This window comes from Phocoena sinus, chromosome 19, assembly GCF_008692025.1.
Source record: "Phocoena sinus isolate mPhoSin1 chromosome 19, mPhoSin1.pri, whole genome shotgun sequence".
Classification (NCBI taxonomy): domain Eukaryota; kingdom Metazoa; phylum Chordata; class Mammalia; order Artiodactyla; family Phocoenidae; genus Phocoena; species Phocoena sinus.
In genome coordinates, this window is record NC_045781.1 from 16,404,476 (window position 1) to 16,422,419 (window position 17,944).

The 17,944-nt window shown below is 40.1% G+C and overlaps 1 protein-coding gene and 1 pseudogene across 1 annotated transcript in view; one reads left to right on the forward strand and one right to left on the reverse strand.

The window, feature by feature from the left end:
- The first annotated feature begins 530 nt into the window (after positions 1–530).
- On the forward strand, positions 531–2,268 carry LOC116744724 (annotated as a pseudogene).
- A 4,403-nt stretch (positions 2,269–6,671) lies between these two features.
- Positions 6,672–17,944, reverse strand: part of UBA2 (ubiquitin like modifier activating enzyme 2) — a 31,667-nt gene continuing 20,394 nt past the window's right edge. The window contains exons 12-17 of the mRNA XM_032613857.1: positions 17,754–17,866; positions 15,183–15,338; positions 13,657–13,753; positions 10,779–10,884; positions 9,088–9,224; positions 6,672–7,534 (exon numbers count right to left, since the gene is read on the reverse strand). Of these exons, the coding sequence (XP_032469748.1) occupies positions 7,353–7,534; positions 9,088–9,224; positions 10,779–10,884; positions 13,657–13,753; positions 15,183–15,338; positions 17,754–17,866 (791 nt within the window). The 3' untranslated portion in view covers positions 6,672–7,352. The remainder of the gene's footprint in view (positions 7,535–9,087; positions 9,225–10,778; positions 10,885–13,656; positions 13,754–15,182; positions 15,339–17,753; positions 17,867–17,944) is intronic.

The window sequence follows — 17,944 nt, forward strand, 5'->3', positions numbered from 1 at the left end:
ATGAGTGTAAGTTGGTACATCCTGTCAGAAAGAGCAGTTTGGTGTTATTAACATCCTCACAAACAAACAAAAACACTCTTGAAAGCAGTCATGTTCCAAGTATCTATTCTAGGCAGGTAATCCCAGTGCAGACAACAGTGTACCCACAAAAGTGTTTATCACCTTACTTATGTAATCTAAACAGTCCTACCTAGGATCTCCAGCCTTCTGAAAAGGAGCTCAGAGGGAGCTCTCTGCCCTCAAATGTACTTCTTAAATAACTGTTCCATCCTTTCCTGACCACTTGAGCTTTCAAAACTTAAATAATATACTGGAGTCCAGGGTCAGCTAAAGGACATTACTTACTCTAACAGTAGATAGATAGACAGACAGATAGATAGATAGATAGATAGATAGATAGATAGATAGATAGATAGGATAACAACCACCCACAAACAGGAAGAGAAACAGCCTAAAATATGTTTGCTTTCTCTCTGGCAATCTTGGCAGCTGTTCTTGGCTGGGGGTCGTCCCACACCTAAGACAAGAAGATGGTGGCAGCAAAGATGAAAAAGTTGCCTGAGTCCATCAACTCTAGGCTCCTAATCACTATGAAAAGTGGAAAGTACGGCTGAGGTACAAGCCAACTCAGAAAATGATCAAACAAGGCAGAGCAAAACCAGTCATCCTCCACTGAAATGGAAAACTGGTGTCCATCTCTACAGTGGCAATAATATTGAATTGGGCAAAACGCATAGAAAATACTAGAGAGTTCGCACACTGGCTATCATTGATCTAGGTGATTCTGATACAGTTAGAAGCATGCCAAAACAGACTGGTGAAAAGCATGCAAAATTATTAATAAAATTGGCCAGAACTCGTTTAAATAAACAAATAAATAAAATATTTGCTGTTCGGGACTTCCCTGGTGGTGCAGTGGTTAAGAATCCGCCTGCCAATGCAGGGGACACAGGTTCGAGCCCTGGTCCGGGAAGATCCCACATACCGCGGAGCAACTAAGCCCGTGCACCACAACTACTGAGCCTGTGCTCTAAAGCCCACGAGCCACAACTACTGAAGTCCGTGTGCCTAGAGCCTGTGCTCCACAAGAGAAGCCACCGCAATGAGAAGCCCACACACCACAACAAAGAGTAGCCCCCGCTCACCACAACTAGAGAAAGCCTGCGCAGCAAAGACCCAACGCAGCCAAAAACAAATAAATAAAATTAAAAAATATTCGCTGTTCAACATTAGAATAAAGTACTTCCATGAAGTGGGAAATTCATTAAGCAGTTATTTATAAATACCTTTAAAATATTTAATGATGTGGGGAATCCTACCATCATGCCATTAAGCGGATACAAAGTAGGATTCAAAAGCACATGTTCTTATCTATACGTTACCTGAATGTGTCCCAGACCCCATCTCCTTTTGTATCCTCAATAAAGGGTAGGTTTTGATCTCAGTTCGCTGGCTTTCTGCCTGAGAAGCACAATGGGGTGCTCCCTGGCCTTTTTCTTCCTGAGTCCAGGGGTGTGCGTAAAAGATGAACAACCAGCGCTCTGGGGGAGATTTGTACAAATCAGGAGCCCTGATTTGTACAAATGGTCAATTCTAAACTACCAACATGATGTCACTGAACAGAGTTGGGAAGAAATGGGTATAATCAGCTCTCGAAAGCTAGTATGAGCTGGCTCCAACGACCACTGCCTGGGTCCCACTGTTGGAGAAAGAAGTTTCACAACAGAACTGCTGGGTCTCTAGTTCTATCATTCTTTCAACCAGAATCTTCTTTGTCTAGACAAACGGACCAACACTCAGGAGGCTAGAACAGGACATGTTCAGTCTAGTCTCACACCAAACCCTGAACCACCATCTTTTCCTTCTAAGGCCCCAGATGCTGATCCTACCCAGACTCTGTCTACACTAATGGTGATTTTTTTTTTTTTTTAAGAGAGCCCATTGTCTCACCTTGTAATGAGACCCCCTTATCTGTCTGTAGTGTCCATATTTTCTGGACCCCAATTATGGACAAAATTCAGTGGTTTTCCCACAGTCTTGGGACACACTCAAATGTCAATCAAATATGGACTAAGTAACTTGGGTTATGAGGGAAGGGGGATGGCATGCAGTCAAACACCATATGGAAGAATCGCTGGGATCCACATTTCTTTCCCTCCCCTCAGCTTACAGCAGTATTTACCTTTATAAAATAATTTTTCCTGGGGAGAGCAGAAGTAATCTTTCAGCTAAAGCACACTCGTACCTCTCTCCCAGCTCAGCACCTAGGGGCCAGTCCTCCCATTAACACACAGCACCAGACCCAAGGTGCATGTTCTGCCTAATCCACTGGGAGTTGTGCCCAAAGGGATTTTTTTCATCCCCTTTTCTGAGGCCCAGCTCTTTCTACCAGATTGAGTCCACCAGCTTCCCCTGGTCCTAGTTCATCCCTTAGGCTTCTCTGGGGGCACAGAAGTTTCAGAGCGTTGACCACTAAAGCCATAGATGGTTGGTTCCCCAATCTAAGAATTAGGGTTAGGATCTGACAATTACAGCTTGCTTCCTCCATCAGGGAGCAAGTGGCCATGTTGGGAGGACCTTCACTTTCCTGCCCTGAAACCTTATCCTGCACTCAGGAATGGGAATTTATGCACAAACTTTACATGGCAAAGACCCCAGCCAGTCTGCATCTCCATGGGGAGGAGCTATTTGGGGAGGACCAAATTCCTACAGCCTTTGGAATCACATTTTTGAGCATGAGGGTGGTGTTCATGACTTTCAGTGCTGCTGGAAGCTGCCACTGGGACCAACTGGGAAGCTTGGCAACACACAGGCTGCAGGTCCTCAGACTCTCATTGCTACCTTATTGCTGCCTTAAGATGAGAAGTTTTGTGCACACCAGCCTTTCGTTTCTTACCACTTTCAAAGATTTCTACCAGGCTGGTAAATTTGGCAAGATTTCCAAGAGCAGCATAGTGCAGAGTAGGGATGCAATATGTTTACAGAATGAGTGAATGATGGTATGTACAATGCTTACATTCTCAGAAAGTAAATTTCAGATTTATAAAGTAAATCTTGAGGACCTTCTTGGAGCACTACACATTCTAGTAAAATTTTTGCTCAGCCTTTCCCTGTGTAGTAAGTCATCATTTGCTGCAAGATTTAAAATTCCTGGAGACTTCCCTGGTGGCGCAGTGGTTAAGAATCCACCTGCCAATGCAAGGGACACGGGTTCGATCCTGCTCCGGGAAGATCCCACATGCCACAGAGCAACTAAGCCCGTGCTCCCCAACTACTGAACCTGTGCTCTAGAGCCTTCGAGCCACAACTACTGAGCCCACATGCCGCCACTACTGAAGCCCGCACGCCTAGAGCCCGTGCTCCGCAACGAGAAGCCACCGCAATGAGAAGCCCACGCACTGCAACGAAGAGTAGCCCCCACTCGCCGCAACTAGAGAAAGCCCGCACACAGCAACAAAGACCCAACGCAGCCAAAAATAATAAATAGATTTATTAAAAAATAAAATAAACTCCTTAAAACTGTTATAGGGAATTCCCTGGCGGCCCAGTGGTTAGGACTCTGTGCTTTCACTGCCGGGGCCGGGTTCCATCCCTGTTCGGGGAACAAAGACCCCTCATGCTGCTTGGCCAAAAAAAATTAAATAAATAAATAAAATGAATATATAAGAGATATATATATATGCAAGCACAAAGCAGCATCAGAGCCCTATAGTTCAACGCAGTTTATTTAGTGAGAGCAGTTCAAAAGGAGTTCCCTGTGTGCAGAATGCAAATAATGTATTCCCAGTATGAAAGTGTCTATAGAAATACTTCACTAAATATATCTTGCAAAACAATCCAATGGATCCTAGTCCTCAGGAACACTACTTTAAGATGAAAAGAAATGAGAGATCTTCACGACACCTACAAGCCACAATGACTAGAAACATGTGCCAACGGTTTTTCTTCCCTAATTTCTTTGGGTTTGTAATAGTTTTTGCTTTCTGTACTACAAGAGGCTTAAATTTGCCCATCGTCCTTGGCCATAGGGCAAGTCCCCTTCAGACATATGTGCCATCAATGGGCCATTTTCAGGAACAGGAACATGCACTATGAACCAAACGTTTTCTGGCCGCTTCTAAGTGGACCTTTAATCTCCTGGGAACAATTTGGTCCTCTTCTTAGTTCTCTGGAGGCTCAAATGAAAGACTTCCTCCTAAGTCTCAGCCTAGCAATACGGACGAGCAAAGCTGATTTCATCAATGCCAACCCAGGAATCGCTGTAACACTTTCTCATTCCATCAGATATTTTTAATAATCATTATTACCTTTCTGATTTCAAACATAGGATATACTCAATACAAAACCTGAAAAGAGACAGCCACTAAGAAAAATACAGAATATATATCTCCACTTTTACTATGAAAGTTTTCAGAGAAAAGTTAGATGGCAGAGTGAACAATGTATATAGGCTCCATCTATATTCAATGTTAATTTTGCTTTTTTTTCTTCCGGTATTATTTGCTGAGCCATTTAAAAGTTGTAGGTATTTTGAGCTTCATCTCTAATGTCACAAGAATAAGGACAATGGCCTATATAAGAACATTACCATAGCTACAAAAATAATTCCATTATCACCTAACTTATTCCACTTTCAAATTTCCAACTGTCACAAGAATTTAGTCATTTATTTTGCACTTGAGTTCTAGAATATCACACATTCTATACTTGTCCAGTTATTTCCTCTAAATGTTTAATTTGTTCCTGTACCCCTTCTACTTCCTGTCAGTTGGAGGTCTAGATGCTATACAGAAGTTCCTTTTTTTGGGGGGGTGCCTAGGTGGTGTTGTGTTCTTCAAATCAACATCTCATCAGTAAGCACATACCAGGTTGTCCCATTAGTGATGCTAGGTCTGATCACTTGATTACAGTGATGACAGATCAGTCCATTGTCAAGACTGAGCGTTTTCTTTTCGCGAGTTTTTTATACAGCAACATTTGAGCACTCTGCAAAGGTTCTGTTCTCAGGAGCCTTTTACTAAAGGTTTTGATATCCACTGATGATCTTTGCCTGATCAGTTATTTCGTTAATGGTTCAGGCTCTATATTAAAACACTGAATCCTTTCATGGTACATGCCAAGTATGTGGAATGATCTTTGGGACAATGAACTCTCTAGGTAAACTTGAGTCGCCAGACTGCTCCCAATGAGGCTGGAAGATGGTTTGTCAGACTGTATTTCAGGCTGGAGCTGCCAGAGATACACTATCGTCGAGCCTTGCTTCCAGCCCGCCCACTAAGAAGACCCATGTGGGAAAACCATGAATACAAGGCCAGATATAAAGTATCTCCACTCTCCAGGGACATGGGAGCAGCTTGAATCTTAGTATAGTTGAACAAGACACTGTAGTTAGACCTTGCTTTGCTGGTAAACCCAGATTTTATAAAAACAAGTAGAAAACGGACAGAAACTGCTGGAAAAGTGGTCACAGAGTTGTTGCAAAGATGAACACCACTGCTCTGCCAAGATAGAAACGCACCTCTACAGATCAAACAGGCCTTTAATGCCACATACATTCAAACAGGAAAGAAAAAACGAAAGAACGTACACAACCTGCCAGAAATTACACTGTTGACAATTGTGTCTAAAAAGGCAGGGTGAAGGGTGAGGTTTTAAGGAATGGAGAGACTTTCAGATTTTCTCCAGAAAGTACACATTTTCTGGAGAGCTCTTCGGAATGCAAAATTTCAAAATGGGAGATGACCGTCAGGGACCAACCAGTTAACCAAAACTTGCTTCTGAGAGGTGGTATTCCAGAATATCTCATTTTTATCTGCTACACAGCTCTGTAATTTTGACATTTATTTTTCTGGAGGAAAATGAAACCTCCAAAAAAATCTAGAGGCCAAGTGAACCTCACAGGGTCATAGAGTTGTGGGTGGGAACCTAGCCTGCTTGTAGCTGTCGTATCTGAAGAACGAAAGTCGGTTCATCCTGGAGGCGTCAAGCAGCATGCTCCTGCGGGCTGTCTTATTCGCCATAAATTTTCCGAAGGCTTTGATTACATGATGAATTTACAAATGACACAGACGAGGAGTAAGCTGGATGGCAGAGTAAGAATTACACAAAGTGGAGCAATACAGAGAATTATCGACTTGAAATTTGGCTGACTGTGGCCAAAAACACCAAAGGCAGAGGTACAGAACTGGGCAAACAGCTTCATGGGTTTCTGTTACCCAAAAACTCCAGGCACATCTGTGTGACAGCAACCTAAAGGCCAAGGCCTTCCGAGGTCCGAGACAGAGATGTGAGTGCTGCCCCTTCAGCACTGGTGTGGTCACATCTGCTGGCCAGAGTTGGGTCCTGAATGGTACAATGCAAGAAGGGATTTGGATGACCTGGGGACAACCCCGAGTGGAGGAAAGGCTTTCCCCATGGAGTCTCAAATCGAAGGCTCCAAGTTACTGGGGCCGAGCAAAGATCACTTAAATGTTCTCAACAGAAGGCCAACTGGTTACAATCCGAATGCCATTAAAAGCTTTCTTTCAGAACGTACTCACCTATGGTAAACGGCAGAGGTCTTATAACCTCCACATCCGTTTCTGAGTTAATTTTCTAAAAGCAAAGAATATAGCATGCCTGCAGCAAATACAACGTATAAACCCAGCAGAAACGTGAACTGTGCAGGCATGTATAACAAGTATGCAGATGCCATTTATTTGGTCCATAAGTACAGTATAGTCGTATTTGAGTTTTACAAAACATCAAATATAAATAACCTGAAACTGGAACAATACACAAAATTGGCTTCTTACACAGACATACCAGGCAGTACAAGCTGAAAACTTGAGTAAATTAACAACTGTTTTACATTAATATACATAGTGCCAGTTAACATTTAAAAACAAGTTTCAATGCATAGCACTCGATACTTCTTTGAATCTGTTTCAGTCAATTAAGAGTATGAAAATGGTTAGATCTAGGCTAAAAATAATTCTTCTTCTAACCAAAAATAAAGGCATAATATTTATAACCAGGTATCAACTTTACTAAACCACAATATTGTAAAACTGTTAAATGATACCTAAGGGTATTTACATTAAAAAGGCAACATGCATTGTGTTGTTCCATCTCATGACTGGTTATGCACACACTTTGTTCAAAGGGTTTTAAAACTATATTCCTACTTTCAATACAGCATACTGCAATGTTTCTAATAGTTCTAGCAAAATGAATGCTTTCAAAGGGAGCAGAATCATCTTCAAGTCACTGGTACCAATTTTTTCCCTTTGGAACAAAGGACATAACAAATAACCTGGTTCTGCCCAGAAGGCCTACTGCAGTGAAAGGGTTCTGTTCAGAGGCATTTCCGTTCAATCTAATGCTATAACATCATCAAGCTCCTCTGTCTGCTCTGTGCGTGACTTTTTCGCACTGACATTCTCTTTCTCATCTAATTTCCTCTTGCGACTTCTTTCTTCTTCACTGATGTCGGCATTATTTGAGGGACCTTCTTCATCCGAATCAACTATGAGCACATCGTCTTGCTCTTGTGCTTATTTCAGAAAAAAAGGGAAAAAATGGTTAAAAGTGGGGGGTTACTAGCAGCTCACTAAAATTTTGCGTATGTGAAAAACTCTTCTAATATACACCAAACTTTAGAATGGCTACCCTTAGGATCTTGGCTTTATACATTACATATTTCCGTAGTGTTTTAATGTTTTCTGTTACAAGCACCTCTCTCTTTTTTAATCAAAACAAAAATTTTTAACAAGCATTATATAATTCAAGGGAATTGTTACAGTTCCTTGTTTCTACTTCTCCAACAGAAAAGAGGAGGGTGAATATCCTAATATTCGCAGCAGTGGTAGTAATAAACGACAACATATACATAGCACTTACAACGTGCCAGGAACTGTTCTGAGCACTTCACACATACAACTCATTTAATCATCACAACCACCGTATAAAGAAGATAACATTATTATCCATTTTCCAGAAAAGGAAACTGAGGCAGAGGCTTGCCCACAGTCACACAGTAGCAGAGGATGAGGTCAGGATTCAAACCTGCAGAGTGGGGCTCTACAGTGTATGCTCTTAACCCTACACTACGGTTGGTTTTGTGTCACCCATCTCCCACCACTGCACTAAATCAAAGGCAGAACACCTACCTTACTCATTGCTAGAGCCTCCAAAACCTATCCACAGCAGTGCATCAATAAATGCACATTTCGAATTATGATTTTTGAAAAACTACCAGTCCTTTCCTTAAAGGAGGATGATGAACCTTTCTATTTTCAGAGGGGGGAAAAGGTCATGAACCCATGGCCAACACACTCTGGACTACCTTAAAGTCCATCTTTACAACTCTCAGAGAACATGAAAACCAAGGAACCACCATATTCCAAAGAACACCAAAGACACAGGGTCAAAGAAATGAAAACAAACAAGTGAAAAAGTAGTAACGAGAGAGAGTGAGAGTGAGAGTGACAGAGAGAGAGAGAGAGAGAGAGAGAGAGAGAGAGAGACAGAGAGAGAGAGAGAGAGAGAGAGAGAGAGAGAGAGAGAGAGAGAGATTGAGAGAGAGAGTTGGGGTGGGGTGAGGCAGGTAGTAAACATTTACATTAGAGCACAGTAAAGCACCAACACTGAACACCCAGGAAAAGAAAGCTTCTGGTGCACTTTACCGAAGTCACACTGGTTCTGAGAAAACTGTGAAATGCTAAAATGTTATACTTACCAAGCATCTGTTCACTCAAAATAGATGCACTGATTTACTGCCCCTACAAACAGGCATACAAAATCCAAAACTACTACTACTAAGAATGAACCATCTTTATACACCAGTAAACTGACATTTCCAGTCGTAAAAACAAACGAACAAAAAAATAAACTGTCTGTTTTCCATAAAAATTTTACCCAGTCTTAAATATCTTCATGGTTCATACATTCAAAGCTTCATTAAAACAATGCCAAACCAACACACACCTCTAGTAGTCCTACGGAGTTCTACTTTATGGTCAACATTCATAAAATAATCAGTTTGTTCTAAATAGTCGTGCTTGGTGGGTAAATTAACAACCTGCTGGCCGGGGGGCCATGACTCACCTGTGGATGTGGAAGGCTGAGCTCCATCGTCGCTGCCATTGGTTATGCTTTTGGCAGCATCTTCAGCTTGCTTGGGCCCCACTTTTTCTGGGGCATCACCAACAACTTCAAATTCAACATCCTTTCCTAGGTCTTCACTGTAAGAGAACCATGTACTATAACACTGGACCACTGCTATACTACTTACAAAAGCAAAGGCACACCAGACAGGAACTGTCCTCAAAGCTCAAAAAGTGTATGCTATGTACACACCAAATATTTGGATTCTGATTTTCAAAGAGTTTTAAAAAAGACTATAACAGATTTTTATGATAATTCAAAAGGTCAATAACATCGCACTTTCAATTCAGGGAAAGGGTTTTTTAAAAAAATGTTAAGTAACTTTTATTGCTAAAGCAGAAAATGAGTTGAAAACTGTGAGGCCTGATGTAATTCTTAGGCATTATTTCTTCAGCTACTAGGTGAAAAGATTCTATACACTCTACTCTGATCTTGACCAGAGTAATTTAGTGTTTGGGGGTAGAGTTACATGGATTCTCGGTTTTCTCCCCATCTTTACAGGCAGCACCCTGCTTTTGTAATGAGTTCCCAAAAACATGTATAAAAGTTTAATGCATGAAAGTCAAACAAAAGACTTACATGTTATAAGGGGGGTTCTGTTCCCAGAGAGCTAAAAAATATGATAAAAAAAACCCTAATTATGCCTCCTTTTTTAGACACCATGTGATATATTTCCATTTTATTGTACATGTCCTTTCACAACTGAACACAAGCACACCACTAACATCCAACTGGTGTCTAATCGAGGCCAGATATCACTCCCTAGCGATATCTACCTTTCACTCAATTGTCTCATTTTATACTAATAACCCACATTCAGTTTTTCCTGTCATTTTATGCTTTTTATAAACTAAGTATATATATAATACTCTCCAAACAACTACACAAGTTCTAAATGTTTGGATATATAGATAGCAACATTGGCAAAAAACATGTGGATGCAGGTGGCAGCCTTTGCATTTTGTTAGATGCTACCTAAAGTAATGAGTCAGGGTGCAGTTTAAGGGTATCAACGAGCATGTTACCTCATTCAGCAGATAAACACACCAAAGTGGAGGACCATCTGTATTTAAATTGTGTTACATATGTGCAAATACCCTGTAATGCAAGCACTTTGGATGCTTTTTTATAAAGTGGGCAGGATATAAAATCAAATGAAAAGAAAAAAATACATGACTCAGGAATCTATATAGGATAAATTTTAATGCTCTCTTGTTACTGTTCCAGATCACAATGAAATACTTGTTTTGTGGGAGAAATATTTCTTTCTTTCAAATCATCTTTAGAACTAATTAAAATTCTTTATTCTAGTTCAATTATCAAAATGAACGCACCCTTGATTATAACTATTCAAACACCTGAATTTCTACCCTCTCTAGGTCTTTCTGATCAGCCACCACTGATGAATTAGTTAACCCTTAAACATTTCTTGCTTATCCCTTTTCTTTCTGGATTCTCAGATTTTTCTGTAGGTCAAACCTCAGGGAACTTAGCGGCCAACTTGAGCATATACATGGTGCAGCTTCAAATGAACAGTAAGGTTTAAAGGTAAGAAAACATTTTCTCTCCACTTTATCTTAAGTTTGTATATTCAAATAACTTCTTACACTTAAAATATTAATAGTTCCTACCTATGAAGGATGTTGATCAATAAAGTGTAGTCCTGAAGGAAGTCGTCTGCTTGAAGCCGGCTCCCATTTCTAATTCCAAATTCTGATAACTTCTTGTGATTATTAGCTAGAAAATTTGAAAGAAATTTAGATGCTTTAGTTATATGTCCGTGGAGCAGTCACTTTAATTTTTAAAAGGTAAACCCCCTGCTATAAGCTGAACTCTATCTCCCGAAAATTCGTACACTGAAGCTCTAACACCAGTGCCTCAGAATGTGGCTATACTTCGAGACAGTGCTTTTAAAAGAGGTGATTAAGTTAAAATGAGGCTGTTGGAGTGGACCCTAATCCAATCTAATTGGTATCCTTAGAAGAAGCCAAGGAGGGAGGCCTCAGGAGAAACCAAACCCATCGACTCCCCCCACCCTCCCAACACTTTGATCTTAAGAGTTCTAGCCTACAGAAATGGGAGAAAATAAATGTTATTTAAGTCCTTGTCTGTGTATTTTGATATGGCAGCCCTAGTAAACCAGTCCACTAACGTATTACTCACTTAGGTACTCAGCCCTGAAAACTTAACTACCAAAATTACTTCAAGGGAACCAAACTGTGAGAAGTTCTGAGAACCTTCTCCCCTTGAAACCAAATTAATCTGGAATCCTACAGGAGTCAGTGACAACTTTTAGAACTGTTCAAAATATACTCTATTTCTAAAGAGGTTATCCACAGAAATGCCAACAAACTACTTTTAGCAAATTTTACAATTCAGAAGTATGAGGAAACTTTATTTCAGTGAATTTTTCAACATAAATTTTCAACATTTCTCAATGGACAGACAGCAGGGTCTCCAAAAACTAATAATTCCAACTTAGTTCTCTCTTCCACATGTCATTTCTGCTTCATCTGAAAATCCCCAGCATGTAGCACACCATGCTTAGCATCTACTAGCACTCAATAAGCCTTTGCTACATGGATTAGAAATACTCCAATGAAGAACAATCTCTCCAACCAAACTTTTGGTGTCACCACCTCCTCCTACCTATTCTAGGGCCATCCTGCCTTAACTATCCTTTCTCTCCTGCATGTTCAAATGCTCCTCTCTCCTGACCTGTAAAAGCACTCAAGTTTCATTTACAAACTGCTTCCTCATTTAGCTGCCAATTTACACTCTCCCCTCACAACACTCAGTCAGCTTTACTGAGTATCTGCTCTGTGTCTACAGACTGTGTATAACCTATTGACCTACAGCCACCACGCCTGGCACATACTAAGTAAACTGTATTTTAAATTCTACTTACGTTTAAATTTACATAATTTTTTACATAATCTAACAATCTTTTGCTTTCTTAGTTTTTATTTCTTATTTTACCTTTTTAGAAAATCTCCCTGGAATGTCTCTGGAAAATAGTTTCTATCCAGACTTCCATCTCCAAGCCCTTTCACACTCACTAAAACTCCTCAGCCCAACATGTTCAAAAGGGAACCCAGTCACTGAGCATTCTATCCTGGTGAATTAGCATCACCTCTGAAGCCAGAGTCTTGGCAACAGTTCTGTCCAAGCCTAACAATGTTACTCTTCTTCACCTGTGCTCTAAATTCTGCCCCTGAAAATCTCAAATCTGCCATTTGCTTCTGCCTTAGTAAAAATCCCTCACTTCCCTCCATTTTTTTCTGACTCCCTGCCTCTACTCTTACATCCTTATCTCACCCCCCTGCAGATTATATCACAAGGTAACTATTACTTCCCTGCTTAAACCCTGGTGGGAGCAGGATATTGGGGGAGGAGGAAGACAGACATTACACATATGACACAGCGAATCCTCCAGCTGCACAGTCACTGCCAACCCCACAGCACCCCACCTTCCAGTGAAACAAAATACCTGGCCATTCCTAAAGCTTTTACATTGCTTCATAAGTTTATGCCTTTGTAGATGCTGTTCATTCTGCCCAAATGCAGACTCTCCCCTCTCAGCTCTTCTTCAAGAACTGGCCCATGAGTCCTCTTTCTCCTGTGACACCCCACCCTCCCCGACCCTCCTTTTACAAAGCTTCAATTCAAACTTTGTACACTTTCTCTCTATAGTATTTCTTAGACGGCACTAAATCTATTGTTGATAATCCCTCCTCTCCTTCTAGGCTGTAAGCACTTCAAGCCAGGGACAATTATCTTATTCATCTTTGAATTACGAATATCTATGACTATGCCTGCAATACAGAAGGACTCCAAACATATTTGAATAAATGCTCTCTCACCCTCAGTAGCACCAGTATTTTGTGGAAAAGGACCACATTTAAGCCACTGAGATTCTTGACCAGCTTCCATTTTTAAGGTCCTAGCCTTTAAAAGAGACAGATGGCTAGAATGGGGCTTAAATATTTAACTAGACTCTTAAAACAGATTATGACCCAGCCAAAACGCAACCTCCAATTACTCATGACCTAATATCCCCAAATTTCTTAACAAGGAGCTATAGCCGAAAAGAATCCTGACACTCCCCGTCAGGACAAATGAGGTGTGGGAACTTCTAAGTCCAATCAGATTGACCAGTGTGGTCTGAAGGAGGCATAACCACAACACAATTCTCACTTAGAAAGCTTAAACAGAAACTAATGCATGACACCTTATATAACAAATACATTAACAAAAGGGATGAACTGCTTAAACTTCCGAAAAGGAAAGCCAAGAAAACCAAAACTGGGCACTGATTTCAGCAATACTCTCTGCTCTATACCACGAGCAGGCTATCAAGGCTTCCCCACTCTTGGACAAACATCACCCCTGTCAGCTGAGGTACTGAGTACCATATGTAGTGAATGGATAAACTAACATGCACTCCTTCACACAGGCAGTCTGCATCCAAATGAGGGGGAGTGAACACAGGCAATGTGTAATAAATACCTTCTGTCTCTCCCTCTTCTGAAGATATTAGGATTGTTCCTTTTCCATCTTCAATTTGGACATCTGGTGCTACCATAGCAAATTTTTCTTTCACTATCTATAAGAAAAAAAGGGATTCAAAATATTAACATATGGAATTAAAGACCATAAAAAGCCTAGACCTTTTTTTTCATAAAGGCTCTTAACTTTCCCCTTCCATTGGAAATGAGCCAAGTTGCTCTTCAAGGTACCTTAGGGCACCAGGAAAACAATGGGAATGTACCCAATTATCTCATGCCCATGTTCCATCCCCATGTTTGACCACTGATAAAGATCAGGTAAAACTTCCTCCAGGTGGGGACTGAGAACTCCTTGGCTGGCTCTTGGTATTTTGTCGTTCCCAGCAGATTAGGTACTAAGCTAGACACTTGACATATTTTATCTCAGTCTCTATTCCAAACCCGTACTGACAGATGTTTTATAGATGAAATATTTCTCATCAATCTGATTCTCAGATAAACAGTCTTCCCCTTCCCAAGTTCCATCTCTAAATTCCAAGACGGATCAGGAGTGATAATACTGTTAAATCCTACCTGATCCTATAAAACAAACAAATAAACAGAAAAACCAAACAATGGAGGAACTCTCTAAAGGTCCAATAGTGGAATTACCTTTAGCTCAAGAATGAGTAGATAGCAACTATAATCGTTTCTTTCCTAAGAAAGAAGATGGGGCAACCACCCTCCAGTATATCAAGTCCTGCTGCTTCCCCATCCAAAACATAAGCTCAAATCAACCCGCCCTGTGTAACCATTTCTGGGAGAAAGGCCATTCATTCTCAAGCAGCCATTAGGGCCACGAAGGTCTACTCCCCCATGTCAGGAGATATATAAATATGTAACACTATGATGGACATAATCAGAGGAACTATCTGAAATGATCCCCAAAGTGGGAAGTGGAACCCATTCAGGCCATTTTTAAAATCTTTCCTAATTTAAAAAAAACTAGGAGGAACTGAAGGACCAAGCTATAGAACCAGACCATATCCTAACCCTCCATTTCTCACTCCAGAGCTCTACAGGTGAATCCAAGTGTACAAACGATGCACCTTCTCAGGGACTAACTTAACATACCAGAATCAGGACCGTCACTAGATCACATAAGGATACCTCCTATCTGCCAAAAAAATACAGAATTTACACACTGCCTGAGAAACAAAGAACTTGCTTACTAAGATACTGTGCCACCAATGTACCACCTGTGCTCCATATTCTAGCCAAAAACACCTATTCCCTTCTGGAATGTGAAGCACATATTCTGGAACCACAGACAGGAAAGACAACAGGACCCAGATGGTAAAACAACCCAGGATACCAGAGCAACACACCTCAGTAATTAGGGTAATTACCTGGCTTTTAGTTTGTTATCACAGTAACACTGTAAAAGGCAAAAGGGGACTTGTTTTTTCTCGTAAAAAGAAAAATGAACAACCTTTCTTATAAAGAGAAAAATGAACAACCAGGAAGAGAACTAGGTCCTGCACTTACCTTATCTTGTAAGGTGAGAACAGTCACTTTATGGACGTTCAGCCGCACAGTCACCTCTGGCTTGCTGGCACATACATAACAATTAGGGTTGGGAGGATCCAGTGCACAAGGCACAAGGAGCTTCTTTCTTGGGTTTGGTTGTTTATTCAAAAAAATCTTTGGGAAAAAAAAACACAAGCAAAAATCAGAAATTTGAGTCATAATTTATATACCATACAGTGTTCACTTAAATACTCCCTTCCAGAAGGAAAATCAAGACCTTTTTTTTTTTTTTTAAAAAAAAAGTTTGAGTATGTACTTATTTGTTTATTTGTTTATTTATTTATTTATTTATGGCTGTGTTGGGTCTTCATTGCTGCGTGCGGGTTTCCTCTAGTTGTGGCGAGCGGGGGCTACTCTTCATTGTGGTGGCTTCTCTTGTTGCGGAGCATGGGCTCTAGTCATGTGGGCTTCAGCAGTGGTGGAACATGGGCTCAGTAGTTGTGGCTTGCGAGTTCTAGAGCATAGGCTCAGCAGTTGTAGCACATGGGCTTAGCTGCTCCATGGCATGTGGGATCTTCCCAGACCAGGGCTTGAACCCGCGTTCCCTGCATTGGCAGGCAGATTCTTAACCCATGCGCCACCAGGGAAGTCCCAAAACCTTCTTAAGAGACTGATTTTTCCAACCTTCTTTTTAAATTAGCTACCTTGTAAATAAGGCTGGGCTTACTGAAAAGAAATCTCCGTGTACTGAAGACTCTATATAGACTATTCTGCAAACTAATTTAGCATGAATAAGGGCCTAACCATACTTGTCTCTGGTACCATCATTAAATCAGTTTTGGGGTTCCTTCCTAGTGGTTATTCTTATCAACTTTAAGCCAACTTCTAACAAGGCCAATACACTAATTTCTCTAATTAATGATAATGCTTTCGTAGATATATGGAACAAATGTGCTGCCTTCTTTCAAATTTTCAGATGACTATGATATTAACATTTACATAATTAAAGGAAAAATAATGTATGTCTGGCCCTATTACTATTTCCCTAATACGCAAACAAAAAAATAATAAGAACCAAGGGAAAAAAAAAAAACAAAACTGCACTGAAGTTACAAATGTCAGAACATTGGAAACTGATACACAAATTCTCATCGTGGAATTATCATGTAGTATGGTATCTGCTAAGATGAATTAACTCTAAAGAAGAACCCCATCAATTCCCCAAAGCTTAAAGAAGTAAATCCCTTGACAGGCATTAAGTGCTAGGAAAAGCCCTACTGTAGCCTCTCCCCACAATAAATACTAGGCATATACATTTGTACTGTCAGGGCTGGAAGCAGGGTACAATGAGAGAACAGACTTATTTGATCTTGATCTTCACTGGGAAGGTAGAAATGAACAGTAATAAAAACAATTGCTAACACTACTAATACTCAGGCTAACACTATTATTAATCTATCCTGGCATTCATTTATAAATGTGAACAAATGAAGCCCGGACATACAGGTATTATTAGCCCAAGAGAAGAAGAGAGATAAGAAAGCAAAGAAATGGAAAGGATGTTACAGAACAAAGTAGACACTTGTTCAGGCTGCTATAAAAAGGTAGAAATCAAAAAATATATAGTTCTTATAAATTAAAAACATGACAACCAAAATAAAAATTTAAATAGAAAACTGAACCTAGATGGCAGGTTCACTGATCATATGAGTCTACATTCCCTCACCCTGAAATTTCATGGAAACAATAAAAGGTATTTTAATTAAGAGTGCATTAATAATGGCACTGGGTGGCTTCCCTGGTGGCGCAGTGGTTAAGAATCTGCCTGTCAATGCAGGGGACATGGGTTCAAGCCCTGATCCTAGAGCCCATGCTCCGCAACAAGAGAGAAACCACCGCAATGAGAGGCCCGTGCACTGCAATGAGGAGTGAGCCCCCCGCTCGCCGCAACTAGAGAAAGCCCGTGCACACAGCAACGAAGACCCAATGCAGCCATAAATAAATGAATAAATAAAAGTTTAGACTAAATAAATAAAATTAAACACAAAATCCTCTCTGAAGAAACACACCTTCAATAGGTCCTTAAAGAATTATCACAGATATAGTTTTAACAAATACTAATTGTTTTTTTAAAAAAATCATGTATCACATAAGCAAACAAAACACTATGAGAGATCTAGCAGATGACTGTAAACTCATCCATAAAGATTTCAGACATAAACATGATCAAATATAAGTTTAAAATAAAAAAGTGACAAAAAATGACTGAAGAACAGGGGACTATAAAATAACCAAATAGAATTTTAAACCAGAGAACTCTTAGAACTGAAAAACAATTGAGAAAAGTTAATATAAGGACTCACACAATGAGTTCTTCCAAGGAATTAATAAAACTAGAAATGTTAGAAGCAAACTAGCTTCTGCAAATGTGACAAAAATAAGAGAAGCAAATGTGTTTTCCTTTTTGTTATAATTTCCAGGAAGCTTACTTAAACATGCAACTCACAAGGTAACTTGAATAATTACTTTTCCATTGCTTTAAACCAATTTTATTGTTTTAATTTAAAAATTGCAAATAGAAACACTCACTGTTCTACACTGGTCTATTTTTCCTGATAAAATCTTCAATCCTTCCAATACTATCAACCCAGCAATCACTGCATTAGTAGTAGCGATAGCAGGAATAATGTTCCCTGCCATTGCTGGAAAAAAAAAAAAAGTTTAGCTGTTAAAAAAAAAAACCTTAGAATTTTAGACGATACAACTGAAGTACAAAAAAA